General features: G+C 46.6%; 1 protein-coding gene across 3 annotated transcripts; it reads left to right on the top strand.

The window, feature by feature from the left end:
• Nucleotides 1–952: 952 nt before the first annotated feature.
• CREG1 (cellular repressor of E1A stimulated genes 1) lies at nucleotides 953–11,705 on the top strand. Of its 3 annotated transcripts, none has more exons than XM_072830456.1 (4): nucleotides 953–1,321; nucleotides 5,415–5,534; nucleotides 6,582–6,766; nucleotides 10,393–11,705. In XM_072830456.1, exons 1-4 carry the CDS (start codon nucleotides 968–970, stop codon nucleotides 10,394–10,396), a joined length of 663 nt encoding a protein of 220 aa, XP_072686557.1. In that variant the 5' UTR covers nucleotides 953–967; the 3' UTR covers nucleotides 10,397–11,705. The 3 variants fall into 3 exon arrangements, with proteins under 3 accessions (XP_072686557.1, XP_072686556.1, XP_072686558.1); XM_072830455.1 differs by lacking the exon at nucleotides 10,393–11,705 and adding an exon at nucleotides 7,860–7,953; XM_072830457.1 differs by lacking the exon at nucleotides 10,393–11,705 and having other exon boundaries at nucleotides 6,582–6,770.
• Nucleotides 11,706–20,658: the final 8,953 nt, after the last annotated feature.

The raw sequence follows: 20,658 nt of genomic DNA, 5'->3' as shown, positions 1-20,658 counted from the left end.
AGGGGAGGGATGCCCCAAATGCTCCTCCTGGAAGAAGATTCTTAGCAGGAGCAAGAGGGAAATGCTATTTACGTGGCGTGGGAGGGTCAATAAGGGTGAGAAATTTGTGAAATCACTGACCCCTCTGATGACTCAACAGGTCCCAAGCTGGTTTCAGTAAGTTCAAATTTGTGCATGGGATACAGAGGGTAGACTGTCAATCCCCTAGCGGCTGTGTCCAAAGGTATTTTTTTTAAATTTTTATTTATTTATGATAGTCACAGAGAGAGAGAGAGGGAGAGGCAGAGACACAGGCAGAGGGAGAAGCAGGCTCCATGCACCGGGAGCCCGACGTGGGATTCGATCCCGCATCCCCAGGATCGCGCCCTGGGCCAAAGGCAGGCGCCAAACTGCTGCGCCACCCCGGGATCCCCCCCAAAGGTATTTTTAAAAGGGGTGTGTGTGTGTGTGTGTAGCCAGCAGTCTTCCCCTAACAGGACGATTTCCATGTTCCATCTACCAAACAAAGCAAACTTCACATTTGGGACAACGTCACGGTCCTTAAAGAGCGGCGGTGGGGAGAGGCGCCTGGGAGGCTCGGTGGGAGCGCGTCTGATTTCGGCTGAGGTCACGATCTTGGGGTGCTGGGAGCAAGCCGCTCAGCGGGGAGTCTGCTTCTTCCTCTCCCGCTGCCCTAGAAACGCCCTCTCTCTCTCTCTCTCTCTCTCTCTCTCTCGCAAATAAATAAATTAAAAAAAAAAAAAAAAAAGCGCGTCCGGGCGGCAGCCGCAGGGAGCCGGACAAACAAGCGGGCTCCGCGCAGGGGGCGGGGCGCACAGACGGCCCCGCCCCCCGCTCCCGGACTCCCGATTGGCCCCCTCGGAGGGGGCGGGGCCGGCCCGCGCCGCGGGGGGCGGGGCCAGGGGCGCCGGCTCACCCTCGACCCCTGGAGGTCGCGGCGCTTTGGGCTGTCGCCGCCGTCGTCGTCATGGCCGGCCGGGCCCGAGGGTCCGCGCGCTCGCTGCTCGCCGCCCTGCTGGCGCCGGCGCTGGCGGCGCTGCTCGTGTCGCCGGCGCGGGGCCGGGGCGGCCGGGGTCACGGGGACTGGGACGCCGCCGCGCAGCTGCCCCCGCTGCCGCCCCGCGAAGACGCGGCGCGCGTGGCCCGCTTCGTGGCGCACGTGTGCGACTGGGGCGCGCTGGCCTCGCTGTCCACCGACCCGGCGGTGCGCGGCTGGGCCTTCGCCGACGTCCTCTCGCTCAGCGACGGGCCCCCGGGCGCGGGCAGCGGCGTGCCCTACTTCTACCTGAGCCCGCTGCAGCAGTCGGTGGGCAACCTGCAGGTGAGCCGCGGCCGCGGGGCCCAAGGTCGGCCCTGGCGGGGGGCGGGGGGCGGGGGGGCGCCGGAGGGGAGCGTGTGCACGCGCCGCGGAGCCCAGCCTCCTACCTCCCGGCCCCGCGTTGGGAGAGCAGCGTTCTTTTTTTCTTTTTTCTTTTCCCAAAGATTTAATTTATTTATTCATGAGAGAGGCAGAGACACAGGCGGGGGGAGGAGCAGGCTCCATGCAGGGAGCCCGACGTGGGACTCGATCCCGGGTCTCCGGGATCCCGCCCTGGGCTGAACCGCTGAGCCACCCGGGCTGCCCCGCAGCGTTCTGTCCGCCACCGAGTGCGGGAATTCCACGCACGCCCCCGCCCCCGCCACCTACGCGGAGGACCTCTCGCCCCTGGGTCGCCCCGGGGCACGGTTGTGGTATTCTAGAATTTCACAAGGCCTCCCCTTCTCCTGAATTAAGAATTTGCCTTTCAGCAGCAGGGAGGGAATACACAACGTCGTGAGCGACTACTGCAGCTTTTAGGACTCCTGTGCACACTGCCTTCCCTGGAAAGGAGCAGAACTGATGTTATGAGGTCTAGGGCTCAGCCTGTGCCCAGCTTTGGTGGCAGGGCCGTGCTTACAAGCCCTTGGTGGATCCCCGCTGTCCCAAGAGTGGTGTCACAGCTCTACAGCCCGAGGGGCTCCAGCCACAGAGTCCAGGAGTGGGCTGCAGATGAACTTGAGGCTTGGATAGGTTGAGTGACTTGCCCAGAGCCAGGAGCCAAACTGGAATTTTATGTCAAGTCTGTCTGCCTTCAAAATACAGACCACAGGAATAGTGGCACGAGAGCTGCATATGTCCCACAGACCGGATTTCTTTGGCTGACACAGAGTTCCGTTTGTTTTTTATTTTTTTTTATTTTATTTATTTATTTATTTATTTTTAATTTTTTTATTTATTTGTGGTAGTCACAGAGAGAGAGAGAGAGAGAGAGGCAGAGACATAGGCAGAGGGAGAAGCAGGCTCCATGCCGGGAGCCTGACGTGGGATTCGATCCCGGGTCTCCAGGATCGCGCCCTGGGCCAAAGGCAGGCGCCAAACTGCTGCGCCACCCAGGGATCCCCCGTTTGTTTTTTAAATAAACTCTAGTTACAGGAGTCCCCCCTTATCCTCAGTTACACTTCGTGATTTCAGCTGCCTGCAGTCAGCTGTATTTCAGAGGCACGTGATTCTCCTCCTGAGGTACTGGCGAATAGTAGTAGCTTAGTGCTAGGTCACAGAGCCTACCCTGATTCACCTGATCCGATAGGTATCTGATCACATCTCAGCATTATCATCAGAATAGTGACTACAGGACACTAAGGTATTTTGAGAGAGAGTGAGCATATTCACCCAACATTTATTACAGTATATTGTTATAATTGTTCTATTTTATTACTAGTTATTGTTGCCAGTCTCTTACTATGACTGATTTATAAATTAAAACTTTATCATAGGGATGTGTGTGTATAGGAAAAAGCATAGTCTGTATAAGGTTCAGTACTCTCCAAGGTTTCAGGCATCCACAGGGGGTCTTGGATTGTATTCCCTGTGGGTAAGGTGGGGAGAGGCTAGTGTAGTTACTAACATTCAAAAATTGAGATTTCAATGACAAATCTAAGTTTCTAGTTTCTTGGAAGATCTGTACCTCCGAGGACCCGAATTCTCTGAGCAAAAACAAACTGCTGCTCTTTAAGACACACGCACCTCCTCGTTCACCCTTTTCTTATTCCCCACCCACCCCACTCTCAGACATTTGCCCAAAGCAAGCTCATTCTGCTCAGTGAGCAATGCTCAACCTTGGCTGCAAACACGGTCATCTGGGAATACTTTAAAAAATACAGTACCGGGATACTTTATTAAAAACACATTTTAGGGGATCCCTGGGTGGCTCAGCGGTTTAGCACCTGCCTTTGGCCCAGAGTGTGATCCTGGAGTCTCGGGATCGAGTCCCACATCAGGCTCCCTGCATGGAGCCTGCTTCTCCCTCTGCCTGTGTCTCTGCCTCTCTCTCTCTGTGTCTTTCATGAATAAATAAATAAAATCTTTTTTAAAAAACCACACATTTTGGGATCCCTGGGTGGTGCAGCGGTTTAGCGCCTGCCTTTGGCCCAGGTCGCGATCCTGGAGACCCGGGATCGAGTCCCACATCGGGCTCCCGGTGCATGGAGCCTGCTTCTCCCTCTGCCTATGTCTCTGCCTCTCTCTCTCTCTCTCTGTGTGTGACTATCATAAATAAATTAAAAAAAAAAAAAACACATTTTATTAAAAAACAGCTCCCTAATCCCTCCCTGATGTTTCTAATGAGGGAGAGGAATTGAAAACCACTGTATGCAAGATTATATTTAAACCCATGCTGATGTGGTCATCTGCTCTGTTGGAAGGGTGAAAACTAAGACTCAGAGGTGTGGGAATCACCTGTAACCAGCCACTAATGGCTGCCAGGTCGAACTCCAGCCCCAGTCTTTGACAGGTCTAGAAAGGCAGTGTAAGGAACCTATCCAGGATTGGTTCTCCACGATGGCAGTGAAAAGGTGTGGCCACATCAGAATTAGTCTGATTCCATCAGTTAACCAGTCAGGTTGGTATATACTTTCTACTTTTCCTCCTTTTGACCTCTGTCTTCTCCCTGTCACCCTACCCACCAGATTGACATGAACAAAATACCACTCAGCATTGCCCTCTGCCCAGAAACCTTTAATAACATCTGGTTGCCTGGAGCTGCATAAGATTCACTTGGGATGTTTTGTTAAAAATACAAATACCAGGGCTGGGAATGGAGCCCAGAAACCAGCATTTTAACAAGTTCTCCATGTATGTGGTTCTTGGAAAGCACAGACAGATGCCAGGCTACATAGCACAATCCTGACTCCTCAGCTTGGAGTTGAGCCACCCTCACTACCCACCCCCCCCAACCTCACATCCTCCCCAACCCTCCCAGAGCCTCTCTTTTAAGCAGATTGGGTTTCTCATTACTCAACTCACAACCATGTGCCACATTTTCCCGGTTCTGTTTTTGAAATTCCCTTACTCTTTAATACATCATCCCGCTTCTGTCCTGGTTTTGAATATCTTATGAGGCTCTGTGGAGTGTCGAACGATTCCAGGCTGTGTTGACATCTCTTTGTACTAGACTTTGAATATACCTAACTGATCCATTCGCCTGGCAATTAGTTATATGCCTTCTGACCTCTTGTCATTAGGCACTAGTTATGTTTTGTTTATGTCTGACTTTTCCATCCACCAGATTATAAAGTCACAGGGAAAGGAGAGACTTTTTTTTTTTTTTGGTCTCCTATGGCTCCTTGCCCAGTAGTGTACAAACAGTGAGTGTTTAGCTACAGCTACATGATTTCAAGGAGCTTTCTCCATACTCCTCCTTTTGCTAGGTCACCATGAGATAGCAGAATTTGCCACGCGAGCTACTTGGAATTTAAAGCACTAAGCGCAACATGTGAATTTTGCTGTGATCTGTCAACAATGTCTTTTGTGAAGCTGATTTCTGAATAAGAAAGAAGAATTTTGCTTGCTTCACACTTTTTTAGTCGAGGCATTCTTACGACTAAAACAGGAACAAACAACTTCTCCAATTTTGAGATCATGTGACGATTTCTGCTAGCATAAGATAACCAAAAAACGTGATTCAGCAACTTTCTTGCTTAAATTGTACAATTAGCTAGTTGAACAATGGTTTTTATGTACCAGTTGCATATTAAGAGTCTAACCCTTTCGAGCCTTTCAGTAAAGGCTCTAGAGCAGCCTTGTATTTCAGTGATGCTGTGACAGTCATTTCTCTGGTGACTATGAAACAGATTAAGAGTTTAAGAAAAAAGAGTCTTAAAATAATTCTCACTGAGTCAGTGAATTTTAAAAATGGAACCCTAGCCCCTGCTTCTTGGGAGGAAACGTCAAGCTCAATCTCTACCCCACTAGAAATTTTCTCAAGTGGTAGGTGGTGTTTTATAATTCACATGGAAGAATATGCAGCTCTAGGGACAGTGTGTACATAACTTATGAAGTTTAGTACCTCTCCAGAGACAGTATCTCACACACGAGGATCTTTATTTTCTCTGTGCAGGAGAATCCACATGCTACGCTGACCATGTCTTTGGCACAGACCAACTTCTGCAGGAAGAAGGGATTTGACCCCCAGAGTCCCCTCTGTGCGCACATAATACTGTCAGGAACCGTCACCAAGGTGAGTAGTTACTCCACGAGAACAGAGACAGGTTTGAGAAGAGCACCATCTATGAACAATGAAAGAAGAGACATTTTAAGTATAAAATGAAAATGATTTGTGATTGAGATACAGCGTTAGAATATGTTCTAGTGTATACTTTCATGAAAACCAAAGGCTTAAATCAGTTGATTTCATATAGGTGTTCAATCAGAACTTAGGCAGAAAATGAAGGATTTTTTGAAGCTGAACAGATATAACAGCTGTTCACCTTCCCTGTGAGGAACATCTGTTCAACCAGAGCTCTCTGCCCCTGGCAGTGTTGTACACACACACAGTATCTCGCATGTGTGGGTTCCTTGTCTCCATATTTTACCAGTGGCTCAGGGCAGAGAGCATACCATAGAAGCTCCAAGAGGGGTACCCGTTACTAAATACTAGACATGAATTTAGGCAGTGGGGTGAATGCTGCAGGGCAGAGGGCAAGGTATCACAGCTGATTAATTGCCGGGCCAGCAGATTTGCTTTTTGGCCTTATCTCTCATGACAACCTCAGACAAGTTAGAGTAATGGTCTGGAAATTCTGTGTGGATGCATCTCCGTGGCTGCGTTTCATGAACAGGAGGTGGGGGATGGGCAGCAAATGCTCTTGAGGTCCACTGCACTTTTTCCAGAGACTTCTGTCCTTTCTGGATTTGCATCTCCATGTTTAACATCTGCTTATTATAGGATATGTGTGCTGATGTAACACAACGAAAGCACCTGAACACTTTATTATATGCCACGTGCTGGTTCTCTGATAGCTCAGAGTGACTATGGAGCAACAGAAGTTGGTGCTTGTGATGCTTTCCCACCTCAGTATCTGTACCACTCACACCTGAATGCTCGGATGTTGTCTGCTTACCTTTATGGTTCCTTCATTTTCTCCTGATTCCTAAAGTTTCAGATCAGGATTTGTAACTGAATAAACTTTTCAGGATGTGTAGGATGCTAGGATCACCTATCCTAAGCAGGTGAGGAAACCAAGTGTTGCTGCTATGAGTTGCTCACATCATTTATGTCCCTCAGGTGAATCAGACGGAAATGGACTTTGCCAAGCATTCACTGTTTGTCCGACACCCTGAAATGAAGACCTGGCCTTCCAGCCATAATTGGTTCTTTGCCAAGTTGAATATAACCAACATCTGGGTCCTGGACTACTTTGGTGGACCAAAAATAGTGACACCTGAAGAATATTATAATGTCACAGTTCAGTAAGTGTTTGCACATCTTTTTAGTACTGCAACTTTTATCAGCGGTCCTCAATCTTTTAAAGCAAGGGGAGGGGTCTCAGCTGCTTTCTGTACCATGGACCGACCCTTTTGGCAAGTTGGTAAAGCCTATTACCCCCATCAAAATAATATTTTTAGAATAATATTTAAATAATATTTAAAATGTATAAAATACACAGGAAATACAATGTAAACCAACTCTATTGAAATACATTTATAAAAATATTTTATTTATTTATTTTAAAGATTTTATTTATTTATTCATAAGAGACACACAGGCAGAGACACAGGCAGAGGGAGAAGCAGGCTCCATGCAGGGAGCCCGATGTGGGACTTGATCCCGGGTCCCCAGGATCACACCCTGGGCTGAAGGCGACGCTAAACTGCTGAGCCACCCGGGCTGTCCTAAAAAAATATTTTTAAATGTGTAGTGTAGTAATATGTTGATGACTTAATGAACATATTAAATAAGGTTTAATGGTGCGTCTATAACATTACTACACTATTTTCTGAATAGTGAGGACTGAATATTTTCAGGCATCTGCGACGACTCTTAACACAATATGAGAGTGTGATTTCTTTATTTCTGTTGGTGACAGTCACAGATATGCTATCACCACTGAGGTTTGTTGCCTACATTCATCATTGAAGGAAATGATACACTTCAATTAGAGCTTAATGAAAATGAAAATACTTTTTTCCATCCAAGTTCACAAACCCCCAAGCTCTGCCTACAGGCTTGCACAGCAGGTTGAGACCTTGTTTTAAAGCAATGCTCTGGGGCCCTGGCTGGCCTGTGATGGCATTTTCCTATGAGAATCAGACTCTGAATGGTCCACATCTGAGTCTGAGCACACAGCCCCGTGCACATCCCCCCCAGTGCTGTGAGTGCTGAGGGGCCATAGGGGGCACCCAGCAGGAGTGGGGTGGGGGGCAGTCAACACCCAAGGGGCCCCAGGAAAGAATGAAGATAGCCTGAAGATGGGAAAAGGACAGGGAAGAAGGGTGTGGTTAGATCCTTTGAAATTAGGCCATGGTTTGAATGAAGGAATACAGAGGCCTGCGCTTTTCCCAGGGTCAGTGGCCTCAGCTGCCATCTTCCAGGCCTGGAAACCAGTGATCACAGCAGCAGTAACACTTCTGGTGCGTGCTGAGTGTTTGTTGCTTGCAGGGCACTGTGCTGGCTTGGTGCTGTGCTCTGCTTTGCGCTCATTGAATTCTCCCCATAAGATGCTAGGTAATATTTTTCTTCAGCTGTCAGATGGAGAGCCGATGCACAGAAAAGTAAGAAACTTGCCTGAAGTCTGACAGCCAGTACGTGTTGGTGCTGGGATCGAGACCCCAGCATTCTAGCTCTGGGGCCCCCACCTTGCTTCTAACCAGGTTGAGAGCCCATTTTTCTGCTTACCTCTCTGCTAGCTGGCCAGGCTCCTAAACCGGTATTATTCATATGATGCACTTCTACCTGTGATGCTGAGTGCTGTTTGCAGAGATCAGGGTGATGATACTGTCAGACTTGTACACTGTAGCTCATTTGCAGGTCTTAGATTCTCAGTGTTTCATTATTCTGGGTCTTATTCTCTTATAGAACAGTTCCACACTGAACTCTTGACTTCCTGTCACCATTGCAAATTTCTTCACAGCAAAGCTCGGGTTTTACTTATTTATTCATTTGTTCTTCATTCATTCTTTCATTCCCAAACAGGGTTTAGGACAGTGCATGGCTCAGAGAAGGTGCTTAGTAAATACTAGCTACTTGTCAGACTGATAATTTGAGACAAAGATTCTCAGCTTCTTTGTTTGAATAAGGAATCCAGCAGTCATGGCTTTTATTTTGCTTTTGAGCATGCAGGTGAAGAGGCACAGGCTAGTGATTCTCTTCTGGACTGACAAAGCCACCTTACTCTATAGGAATACAGAGGCAGCAATTATAACATTATTACTGGGCAGTGAATTTTTCAGGAGGATGGCCAGTAAGATGACAGGCCCACTATGCAAGGTTAAAGTTTACTTTTACAAGATGTGACAATCTCCGAAGTACAGTTTTTTTTTTTTTTTAATTTTTATTTATTTATGATAGTCACACACAGAGAGAGAGAGAGGCAGAGACACAGGCAGAGGGAGAAGCAGGCTTCATGCACCAGGAGCCCGACGTGGGACTCGATCCCGGGTCTCCAGGATTGCGCCCTGGGCCAAAGGCAGGCGCCCAAACCGCTGAGCCACCCAGGGATCCCCAGTACAGTTATTTTTGTATAAATAACATGCCCAAGGGCAATGCTTCCTTTAATAACAAAATAAAAATGTGCTTGCCTGTAAGTCTTTGTATTGAATAAGTGAGTAGAAATAGATAAATTTGAGGTTCCCATTTTATTACACAGACTAGTGAGCCTTTTCTGCAGCTCAGAGATAAGAGGAGGACCAAAGTCTAGACCAGGATGTAACCCCTTCTATGCAGGACACCAGAATCCTAGGGAGAGGCAGCCCTAAAGCTGACTTTTAGGAACTCGTCTGACTATTAATCGTCCATTTCAGAGTCCTGGAGTGGGCCCCTCACCATCCCACCCACCTGGTTTGTCATCAGAGCTGCTCAGTAGCTCAGGAGAGAGTGATGTCTGTAAGGGCTGAGAACCTGCATGCTCGGAGGGAACCACTCCCAGGGGCCTCGTGGGCACTCTGGAGCTTTACCGGATGGCAGCCGTCTTGGCCAGCTTGCCCATGTCAGTTTTGGAAGATGCTATTTCTTTGAATGCCATAAAGCCATCTGCGTCTGAAATCTGTTGCATTCAGGTGGAGTCTTATGAAAAGGCTTCGTATAAGTGCCACTTAGTAGGGCTCATATGGGGCCTACTGAATCTGGTTTGGCTCATTGGACTGTTGGGTCCAGGCCACGAGTATATTTGCATGTGGAGTGGAAGGTTTTTCTGTCAAACCGCGTATCTGCTGAAACCCTTGAGCAGGCCATCCTTCCAAGTATAAGCAGTTGCCTCCTGTCACTGTTAAGTGTGAGCAGCAGGATGCTTGCCCCAGGCTTCATCTCTTCTCTGACATGCCCACGAAGGCACATGTAGTTACAGGTGCAGGTTATAAACTTACCTGGTCTCCCTCACCTGGAGATGGATTTCCTGATAGCTGTGGTCAGACTGTCACAGGAAGAGGGATCCCAGCTAGACTCAGTGTGGGAGGGCACTTGCCATGTTACCGCTGTTTTGCTTAATGTTCAGGGCCCCTTCTGTTCTCGACTGCTTTTGTCTTTTAAACCCGCTAAGCTGTCAGGTATCCTCCATGGGATAGCCAGCAGCCACAGCTGCTCCTCAGTGCTGCGTCCCACAGGCCTCTACTGGAGCATGTCGACACCACACTCACAGGGCGGGGCTTCTGGCTAAAATGAAGTTTCCGACGCCTCACCCTAAACCTGTTGATACCAGCACTCAGGAATGTGCATAAACTCGGGCAGTTCTTCACTACACCAAAATGACTGAAATTAACTCAAAATCCTAAACTTCTGGATCAGGAGTTTCTCTGATCATTCCCTAGAATGATTAACTTGTAAGATTTGTTAAACTCAGTTTAATGAAATAATCCTTCTTCCTCTCTCTTCCTCTCCCTAGGTGAAGCAAAATACAGCATCTTTAATGACACCCGGGAGGTTGCTTAGGATGGCTCATACAGACCTGAAGGGCTTAGTGTTCCTCTCCAGAACATTTCCCAGATTGATTTGTTTGCTTTGCTTGCTTGCTTACTTACAAAATCAAGTTGGACTATTCCTGGATTTCTTGGAAGATGTGGTTGCTAGACTTTTCTTTTCTTTTCTTTTCTTTTTTTTTTTTTTTTTGCAAATTTTGAAGCCATTTTCATAGAGGGGTGTCTTTCATTATGATCAAGGAAATCTTGTTCCATTAGTTCCAAATGCAAATGCTCCAGTTTCCCAAAGGTACTCCTTGAAGAGGAGCAGGTGCCAGATTTAGATTGCCCATTGGCATTTGAAGGTACTAAAAAATGTATCCTTACTTCCTGGGAGAGGTTCAGGGGAGAGGTCCTCACTTACCCATGGCCACACCTGAGCTGCCCGTGCCTGTCCGGTGGCCTGTGTTACCGTGCACAGCCATGTCAAACCGTGGTGAGACACAAATGGGACTTCCTCTTTGTGGTCCATGTGTGTCTGACAGTCTGGGTGGTGTTGATCCTACAGAGGGCAAAACTATTTCTTATGAAGAACTTTTTTTTTTTTTCCACTTTTCAAGTCTAAAGTGATAGTTACCTAGAACAGAAGTTCGTAAAACTTTTCCTGAATTTGATTTCCCCACCTAAGTGGACACTGTATAATCTGTGTCTTCACCCAAAACACACACCTACATATAGGTACACATTATTTTATTTTATTTTTTGTCCCCAAATGGGCTTGCAAAAGAAAAAAGGATGCAGGAAATTTCGTGTAAGTAATTTCTGGTGTTCTTTTGTAAGTAAAGTTTATCGGACATAGACCAGCCTAAGCCAAGCCTATAACCTGCTGCCCCCAACTGCACTGTAGCTTTTTAAAATAATGCTGCTCTCAGCAGTGGGCTCAGCTCTCTAAATCTTTAAATGGCTGCCATGCTGTTACTACCTAATTGGGTCACGAGAGAGAAGATAAGGTTAAAAAAAAAATCACAATTCTTCAGAAAAGAAGAAACTGTTTCATTTTATTATCTATATATATGATTTCAGAAGATGATGGAAGGTCCCTCCTAAAGAGGGGTGTCAGGAACCAACCTGCCGAATCCTTAAATGGCTAAGAAAAGAAGATGAATATGAGTTCTGTTTTAAAACTACAAAATGAGCCTAAAATCCAGCAAACAGCTTCTGTTTAAGAAAAATGATTTACATTAAACTTGGTAAAATAGGTTTTTCACTCAAAATAATTAAAAGCATTATTTTCATGAAATGTGTTGGATTTATTTTCTTAAATAGATGTTAATATACTTTCATTGCTGTCAAAAGCCTTTTGCATTTCTATTTTAGCATGATGTTAAATCACCTATTGGCTGTTTCAGAGCTTACAGTGAATAATTTGACTCTTTCCCATTGGTAAACAGCTCATGGTGTTCTGCAATTTGGGGGATGGCCAGAATGCAGCATTCATCAAGGGGCTTCCCATGGTGTCTCTGGTGCCAAGGTACTTTGTGATAGAATTAGGTTGAGGGTGTATATCTCTCTTTCTCCCTTTACTCACTGGTTGTGGGTTTTATATTCATTGATACCATATAAGAACATATTCAGGTAAGATCCAATTTGGAAAGTCAACTACGTTTTTTTAGTAGGTGCTTCATGATTGAGATTATGTCTGTTATGTCTGAGTGACCACCAGAGGGCACTTTAGACCACTTTTTATGGAGATGCAGGCTTCCTGTCCGCAGTGCCCATCAGGTCCCTAAGAATGACACCATGAGCCAGGTTAGGGGTGGATGGCCTTGATGAGAGGACACTGGAGTAAAGGCAGCCCAGCAGGGCCAGGAGAAAAAACAGAGGGCTGGTCTGCTGCTGCTGCCAGGCTTTCATGGCTTTACTACTTCCATGTCATTTGCTTCAGGTCCCTTTGCACCCCACCTGTGGCAGAAGAGAGACGGAGCTCTTCCTTTACCAGATAGGGGATGAGTGTTTCAGATCAAGACTGGCTTTGGCACAGAGAGCAAGGCAGGCCCTGATCAAGAAGAGAATTAAAATAGGGAGCAACTGCAGAGCATAAAACTACTGTGCCCACCTGGCTGTCTGGTGGATATCGTCTTGGCTTTCAGTCTGTGCTTAGTAGGTCAAGGCTGTTTGTCTTTACCAAGCCATGGCCAATAATTAGCGGGTTTTTTTTTTTTTTTTCTGTCTCCTAGTTCAGGTTCAGATTCCTTGGAGACATGGGAGTGGGGTGGAGAATAGTCCTTTATGAAATGAGGCAGGGTTCAATGAAATCAGTGCATAAATAATCTGATTTGGTGTAGTTCATGTCACCCCTCCCTTCTTAGTAATATTCAGACTGCAGGTCACAAAGTAATCGAAGAGCAGAGTCTACTTTCCTATAATGGGGCATGTTTTCAGTTTGACTAATGAAAATAATAGTGTTCTACTGTTGTGCAAAGCAGGTAGGTCAATATTTCTTAGGGGAATTCCAAACTGTCACTTCAGAGCCAAACACTCGAGAACGAATATTCATCTGAGAAGACCATCATAAACTTAAGTCCTTTTTGGAATCAAACAAGGTATAAACCAACAAAACTTGATCTTTTTCTAAGCTTTTTTCTTTACTACTTATTGTAAGATACATATACCTGTATGGAAATTTTTTTAAAGTCTAAAAATCCATAATCTCAGCCGTCAGCATGGTGCTAATATTTTAATGTGTTCGCTTCCCATTTTTGCATCCGTGCGATTTTTAAATGGAATCAAGATCATGCTGTACACGGATCGTATATCACACTCTTTCACTTCATCATAAGCGTGTTCTGTTACCAGGAACCACGCACGAGGATGGCTAGAAAGGCCGCAGAGAATTTCATCAGCACGGGCTCCCCCGGCTCCCCAGTAATGGTCTGTATTAGCGCGCTGCTGCCGGGGACAGGAACCCTCCTCAAAGCAGCTTAGGCAAAAAGAGGAGCTCATTGATCTTAAAATATTCCTTCAGAAGTGCCTTCATCTCCTGGCTCCTCTTTGCACTGTGTTGGTTTTAATTGCAGCCAATTTAATCTCACAGCAAAGAGGGCCCATCTCTCCTGGTGAGAGAGCGGGTCCTGCAGGATCGCGGCGTGGGGGAGGGGGCGGCGCTCGTCGGCCGCGCCGGGTCACGTGCCCTGCCCCGCGGGGGTGGGGGGTGGGGGGGGGCCCTCGGCGCCCGCAGAACCGTGGGGGCCCGCGGGGACCCGCCAGTTCCCAGGCGGGGCTCCTGAAAGGAGCGGAAAGTTGGGCTAACGAAAGGACACTGGACACACAGAAGCTAAGTGCTGTTTTCACTTTCTCCAGTTTTCTGCCTGTAAGTGACTTCCGATCCTGTCTGCTGTGAGAGAAAGCTTTATGCACAGAATATATTCCACTGCTCGGTTGATTTCCTTAGAGAGATGCCCAGAACTGGAATTACCGAGCCAAGAGCTGTCAGTACTCGTTCCAGGTTGCTCCTAAGACTTTGTCAATTAGTCCTGCAAATCTCATATGATCGTGCACACCCAGGGCACTGAATCTGACAGGTAAAAATAGAATTATTTTAATTGACAACTCTTAGGTTGCTGTTAACGTTAGACATTGGAAAACCCAGATACTAGCTGCTTTTCTTTCCTTTGCTTCAAATATCAGTTGGCAACTCATAGGTTGACTTTTCTCAAAAATAAAAGGATTGTCCTAGGACTTAATTTTACAAAATAAGTTCCTGTGCAGTATTTTGTCTCATCCTTGCAACAAACCCAAGAGGGAGACAGGACACACATTATTTTCCTTCCTTTGGGAGGCAATTGGAGTCCCCAGAGAGTTAGCTGGGAGGCATTTATACTGTCACATGTCGGACAAGGTCCTTTAAGAATCCAGTGACCCTTCAATGGCAGGTTCATAGGGATTCTTTGAAGAAATGTCTTTCCACCTGTATTAGAGGTGTGTGGTAAAGAAATGGCACAGGTCAGGGGCACCTGGGTGGTGGAATCAGTTCAGCATCAGACCCTTAGTTTCAGCTCAGGTCGTGATCTCAGCATCATGACATTGAGCCCTGTGTTGGACTCTGTGCTTGAGACTCTCCCTTTTCCCTTACCCTTCCCCCCCCACCACCCTGCTCCCTCCCTCTCTCTCTCTCTCTCTCAAATAAATAAATCTTAAAAAAATAAAAAAAGGAAATGGCAAAGGTCACATGTAAGAAAAGTCCAGATTTCACAGGCAGCACACTGACTTCTTTTGGGGCAGGCAGTGTCAAGCACAGGAAAGGGTGTCAGCTGTGTATGCTCAAATCCCAGCTCAGCCACTTAGCCGAGTGGCCTTAGGCAAGTGCTCTACTAGAGGTCCCCTCTGTCAGTTGGAGATGATCTCTAGGATGGGTGGCGATTAATTGGCATTAGTTAATCTCCATCATGGTGTGAGATAGCCTGAGGCCACCCATTACCTGGATGAGCTGATGAGGCTATAGAGGAGCCAAGAACTAGTTATTTTCTTGGTAATACCTCTGCAAGGTCATACCAGTCATGCATCAGTCACTGGTCTCCACTGTGCTTTGGGGGAAACCCTCTTTCACCATGTGTTAGCTGTGTACCATGTCCAAACATTGGACAAATGAGAACTCTGGGGTCCTGTGGTAAAACCTGATGGGAGCTCAGGCCCACCAGGCTAGGAGCAGAAGAGCCTGGGGACTGCAGTTTGACATGACAAAGGTTAGAGGTCCCTGACAAGCTGCCTTGAACTGCCCAGGGAAGGTCACCCAGAGCAGGAAAATCCTGTTCAATCCTCGCATGCCAGGGCCAGACCAGTTGCTCTGCTGGAATTTGTCTATTTTAACTACCTTACCTTTCTCTTAAGCTGGTGACCATCCAAAGGAACTGCAAAGTTCTCATGTGAGAACCCACCTGTCCTGGCCTAGCAGTCCCCAGAAGTGGACTTCCCTCAGACTTACTCCTCGAGTGGGAGGACACAGGCCTGGATTGGTGTGGGGGTGAGTTGGGCCATGGCCAGGGTTGGCCAAGAGAGGACTTCCAAGCCACCAGCTACCTCCATTCCATGCAAGCCCATTGGTCCTTCCCCGTTGCAAATGATCAAAATGTGGTCTGCACGAGGTCAGAGCCACTCCAGTGCTATAAGATGGAGCAGAGCCCTGCAAACTGGTGGTAAATGGTGAAGATCTAATTGGCTTTATTGAATGATTCATGAATCAGGCAGCGTCTCATCCAGCAAGTAGAGAGGAGCTCGCAGGAGCTATACAAAATGGGAGGCTTTTACAGGCAGAACGAGGCAGGGACAAGGAAAGAGAGGATTATCTCATCTTTCTTTGGGGGAAGAAAAGGGCCTGTGTGCAGATTACCTCACTGGTACTGACCAGAAGATTTCAGCCTGACCAGTTAAGACTATGTTCCTGGAGAAGGTTGAAACTATAAATGGTTACGTATCAAGCCTTGGTTTGGTGATGTGGGTTTAGTACAAGTGACTCCATTTTGGGCCTCTTGTGGTTTCTTTTAACACCCTCATGTGGAAGCCTGGACACAAGGCAGTCACTGGCTTGCTCCCGTAGTCAAAATGGTGCAGGGGGTAGATAACAGCAGGTACAGCTAAAATGGGAGGGACATTTAAGAGGCAGGAATAATTGTACGTGAATATAATTCCCAGCTAGAAGTCAACATGTGAGGGCCATTTTAGTTTACCCTTCCATCTTTTTTTTTTTTTTTTTTTTGAAGACGAGAAGAAGAAGTGCTTTATATTTTTAATGCTTTGGTCATAAATACAAATAAAGACAATCACTTTTTATCTAACAAATACTGAACTTCAAATATGTACAAGGCACTATACCAGGTCACATGAGACAAGGCAGCCCTCACAAGCTGCTTTCCTGATGGAGGAACCCACAATATATGTATTTCTCAGGATATTTTTTCAGTCTCAAGTAATAAAAAAATCCACCTTGGCATCCAGCCCCTTCATCTTGCAGCTGAGGACACCAGGCCCAAGGGAGGTAAAGTGATTTGGTCAAGGCCCCACAGCAAGTCAAGGTCAGAGCTAGGGGCCAGCTCCTAGTTTTGTGCATTCCATGGAGGCAGCTCTCAGTGGCACCACATTGAGGGGAACACCACTTGGTAGAGTCAGAGGAGGGGATGAGCCCTGGCAGAGGTGAGGAATTTGCTACAAATATCCACTGCTCACACATAATTATGGCCTGGGCTCTCAGATGCCCTGATGTCTCAGGGTTGGAAGCTTGCCCATTGCAGATGATGATTTTGTGTTTGCTCAGATGTGCAGGAATGGACTTGCTAGGTGTTCTGTGGCTAAACGCATCACCTCCACCAGCCCAGGAACTGGAACCACATGTTTGTAATGCACACAAGGCAGATGCACTGTCTTCCCACCTGATGCTCAAGAACTTTTTTTTTTAAGATTTTATTTATTTATTCATCACACACACACACACACACACACACACACACACACACACACTGATGGCAGAGACACAGGCAGAGGGAGAAGCAGGCTCCACCAGGGAGCCCAATTCTTGATCCTGGGTCTCTAGGATCATACCCTGGGCCGAAGGCAGTGCTAAACTGCTGAGCCACTAGGGCTGCCCTGCTCCGGGGTGGGGGTAATCTCCCTCCTTCCAGAGGACTTGTCCATACCACCCCACCATCAACAACTCTCCTCACTCCTCAGGACTCCTGTCATTCCTGGAAAGACTTTGCACACAGGATCTGCCCCCAAACATTTAATGACCCCCTGGAGTCCTTTCCCCAGGCAATGGTGGGGACTGTCACCTCCCCTGAATGATGTAAAAGGAACCAATTCTTCCCAACACCTTCTATTCCGGGCACATAAATCATTTTATTCATTCCTCCAATCACCCATTGTTGGCCAACCAGCTAGTAAATCGTAGGACTGGAACTTGAAGCTGGGGCTGGCTGTTCTACAGCTCATGTTCTTCCAACGAGCACCCAGAAAACCTGAGTTACAGTCCTGATCCGGCCACTCACTGGCCTTGTGACCTCGAGCAAATTACCTCATTTTACTGACTGTGTTTCCTTAAGTATGAAATGAAAACTGCATACCAATGTTTACTACCTTACTGAGTCATCCTGAAGATTAAATCTGACATATATGTGAAAGTGACACATGCATGTAGGCTTCCATTAAAGCAGAAACAGTCCTTTTAAACAGTCCTTTTAAAGTGGAAGCTCCTTGACTGTCAACAGCAATACGCAGTTAGAATTCTTCTCCTCCCTTGATAGCATCTCTTCAATTTTATCGAAACCCAACTTGTTTCTGCCATCCCTTGCCACCTTTGAAAATCTTTTATATCTTCATACAGTCTTCTCATTTCTTTCTTTCTTGTGTGTTTGGAGACTAGGCATACTTTTCCTTGCTTATGTCTCATTAAAGAAACACAATTTTGTGGCTGAATTTTCTTAGGGACAAATAATTTGAGGTGTGGGAAAGGGCCCATTAGGTAAAACTCTCAAAAAGTGGACACAGCACAATTGCAAATTGGCAAGCACGTCTTTGGTGGCCATGCATTTTCAGCATCTGTAAAAGTCAAGACGATGTCAATTATAAGGTACAGAATCAAAGTCCTATAGCTTAAGAAAAAGTTACTGGCTCATGACATGGAAAAGCCTGCGGGCAAGCCTTTAGGTATGGCACGATCCAGGTTGTCAATGGATGCAGTAAGTGTTTTGTTTTTACACATCTCGTTTGCTCTCCTCTCAGTTGGCTTCATTCCCAGGCAAGCTTCCTCCATCTGATAAGAAAGAAAAATAGATACTGGGGTGCAGGGTGGCTCAGTCGGTTAAGCATCTGACTTTTAGTTTCGGCTCAGGTCATGATCTCACAGTTGTGGGATGGAGCCCTGCATCAGGCTCTGTGCTCAGCAGAGTCGGCTTCATATTTTCTCTCTCACTCACTCACTCACTCACTCTCAAATAAGTAAATAAAACCTTTAAAAAAAGAAATAGGGGTGCCTGGGTGGCTCAATGGTTGAGCGTCTGCCTATGGCTCAGGTCATGATCCCTGGGTCCTGGGATTGAGTCCCACATTGGGCTCCCCAGAGGGAGCCTGCTTCTCCCTCTGCTATGTCTCTACCTCTCTCTCTCTGTCTTTCATGAATAAATAAATAAATAATCTTGAAAGAAAGAGAGAAAGAAAGAAAGAAAGAAAGAAAGAAAGAAAGAAAGAAGAAAGAAAGAAAGAAAGAAAGAAAGAAAGAAAGAAAGAAAGAAAGAAAGAAAGAAAGAACCATACCTCTTCCTTCACAGATGAAGAAGAAAGGAGCACCTTTTCTAATAGCTCTTCTTTGGGAGACAGGATCATGAAATGGCCTCCAAAATTTCCACACTTTGGTGTATATGCCCTACATAATCTCCTTGATTGTGGTAAGGACCTGTGAATATGATGAGATATCACTCCTGTGATTCTGTGATTCTGTTATTATCCTGGGTGGGCCTGACCTAATCAGGAAAACCCTTTAAACACAGTTTTCTCAAGCTGGTTGCAGAAGTCAGAGATATGCTCTAATTGGCCTGGGAAAAGGCAAAAATCCATATTGTGAACTGTCTTTGGGGCCACATTCAAGTAACTACAGGTGTTCTCTAGGATCTGAGAGCAGTCTTGGCCAATAATTAGAAAGAAAGTTGGGATCTCAGTTCTATATTTGTAAGAGAATAAATTTTGCCAACAACCGTTGACCTTAGAACAGGTTCCTGAGCCTCAGATGAGAACTGCCACTCCAGTCAACGTCTCTTGATTTCAGCCTCATAGGGACCTGAGTGGAGAGTCTAGTCATATTGTTCTTGGATTTCTGACCAACATTACTGTGAGATAATAAATTTGTGTTATGTTCAGCCTCCAAGCTTGTGACAATCTGTTATGCAGCAATAGAAAGCTAATGCGATGTCCAAAAACTCAATGTCTAAGTTAGGATTACTTGGTTGCAACAAGAGCCCACTTAGTAATTTAGGAAGAAAGGAAATTTACTGGACTAGTGTTCATAGAGCATGAACATGAGCAGTTCTTGGGATGGATCCAAACAGAAGAAGTGAACAGGGGGTGTTTCCAGGTCCTGTCTTGCTCTTTCAGTATGTGAATTTCATCAAGACTGTAACCAAGGGAGAGTTGTTGGTTCTTCAAAACAAAATGGATGAAGTGACAACCACAGCATGGCTGAATAAGACATCCCTTATTCACGTGTCACCCTTAATAAAATTTTGCCTCCATCCATGGACAGAAGTGGCATTGTGGGAGCTATGGGATTCAGCAGCATATGCCAAGGGACCTGGGAGCAATCTTGCCCACCTATGCAGCAGGTGATAGGCCTAAGGACCTCAGTCTCACCTGTGAACCAACTCCTCCCAGCTATCATCCAGAAGCTCCTGGAAAATACTGTCTCAGACAGTGTTTGAGACAATCAATCAATCAGATCAATGCTCTGATTGAACAACAACAACAAAAAACCTGAGTTGGGGTACATTGGGGTGGTTAAGAGGCACAGCTTGAATGTATGTGCATCATCCCTCCCCTGAGGTGGCATGGCTTAGGGCTGAGATCTCTCAGCCCCTGTGATTTCTCCTGTGGGGGAAAGTGAGAGCATGTGAGTAAGAAATCAGCTTCCCTAGCTGTGTGGGATGCTGCTAGAGGCCCAGTTCTCTTTCGTTCCATCCAGAGCACTGCATATCATGAGCTACATGACCGAGGGACAGGAAGAGACTGCAGAAGTTGTAGATGGAGGGCATTAAATGAATGTGGATCCAAGCACTTGGAGGGCATTAAAGGAATGTGGATCCTACTAACTGCATTGTGGCTCCATCAAGACACCAGCCCATGAACTGCTGGGGCTGCCTTGCCTATAAATGCCCCCAACTGGCTCACAGGTACCACAGTGCTGTGCATGCCTCCCCACATACCTGGCTCCCTGTGTGCACTCCTGATGGCAGTAGTGAGTGCAAGTGTTGGCAGATGACTAGTGAGCATGCATAGAAAGTCAACCTGAATCTATGGGCCAGGGAGAGACCAGAAACTTAGATTTTGGCATCACCCTTGGGAAAGCACAAAGGAGGCTGTCAGCACTTGGCCTGGTGCGGTATAAGACGGAGAGAAGGCATACAGTTGTGTCAATTCTGCCACAAGAGGGAGCTAGGAGTGAGGAACAGACCTATCCATAGAAGGTTGCAAATGTCTCAGAATCCCTAGCAGAGCTG

This window comes from Canis lupus, chromosome 6 (assembly GCF_048164855.1).
Source record: "Canis lupus baileyi chromosome 6, mCanLup2.hap1, whole genome shotgun sequence".
Classification (NCBI taxonomy): domain Eukaryota; kingdom Metazoa; phylum Chordata; class Mammalia; order Carnivora; family Canidae; genus Canis; species Canis lupus.
The sequence above is the reverse complement of the archived record's forward strand: the minus strand, read 5'-3'. Positions and strand labels throughout refer to the sequence as shown.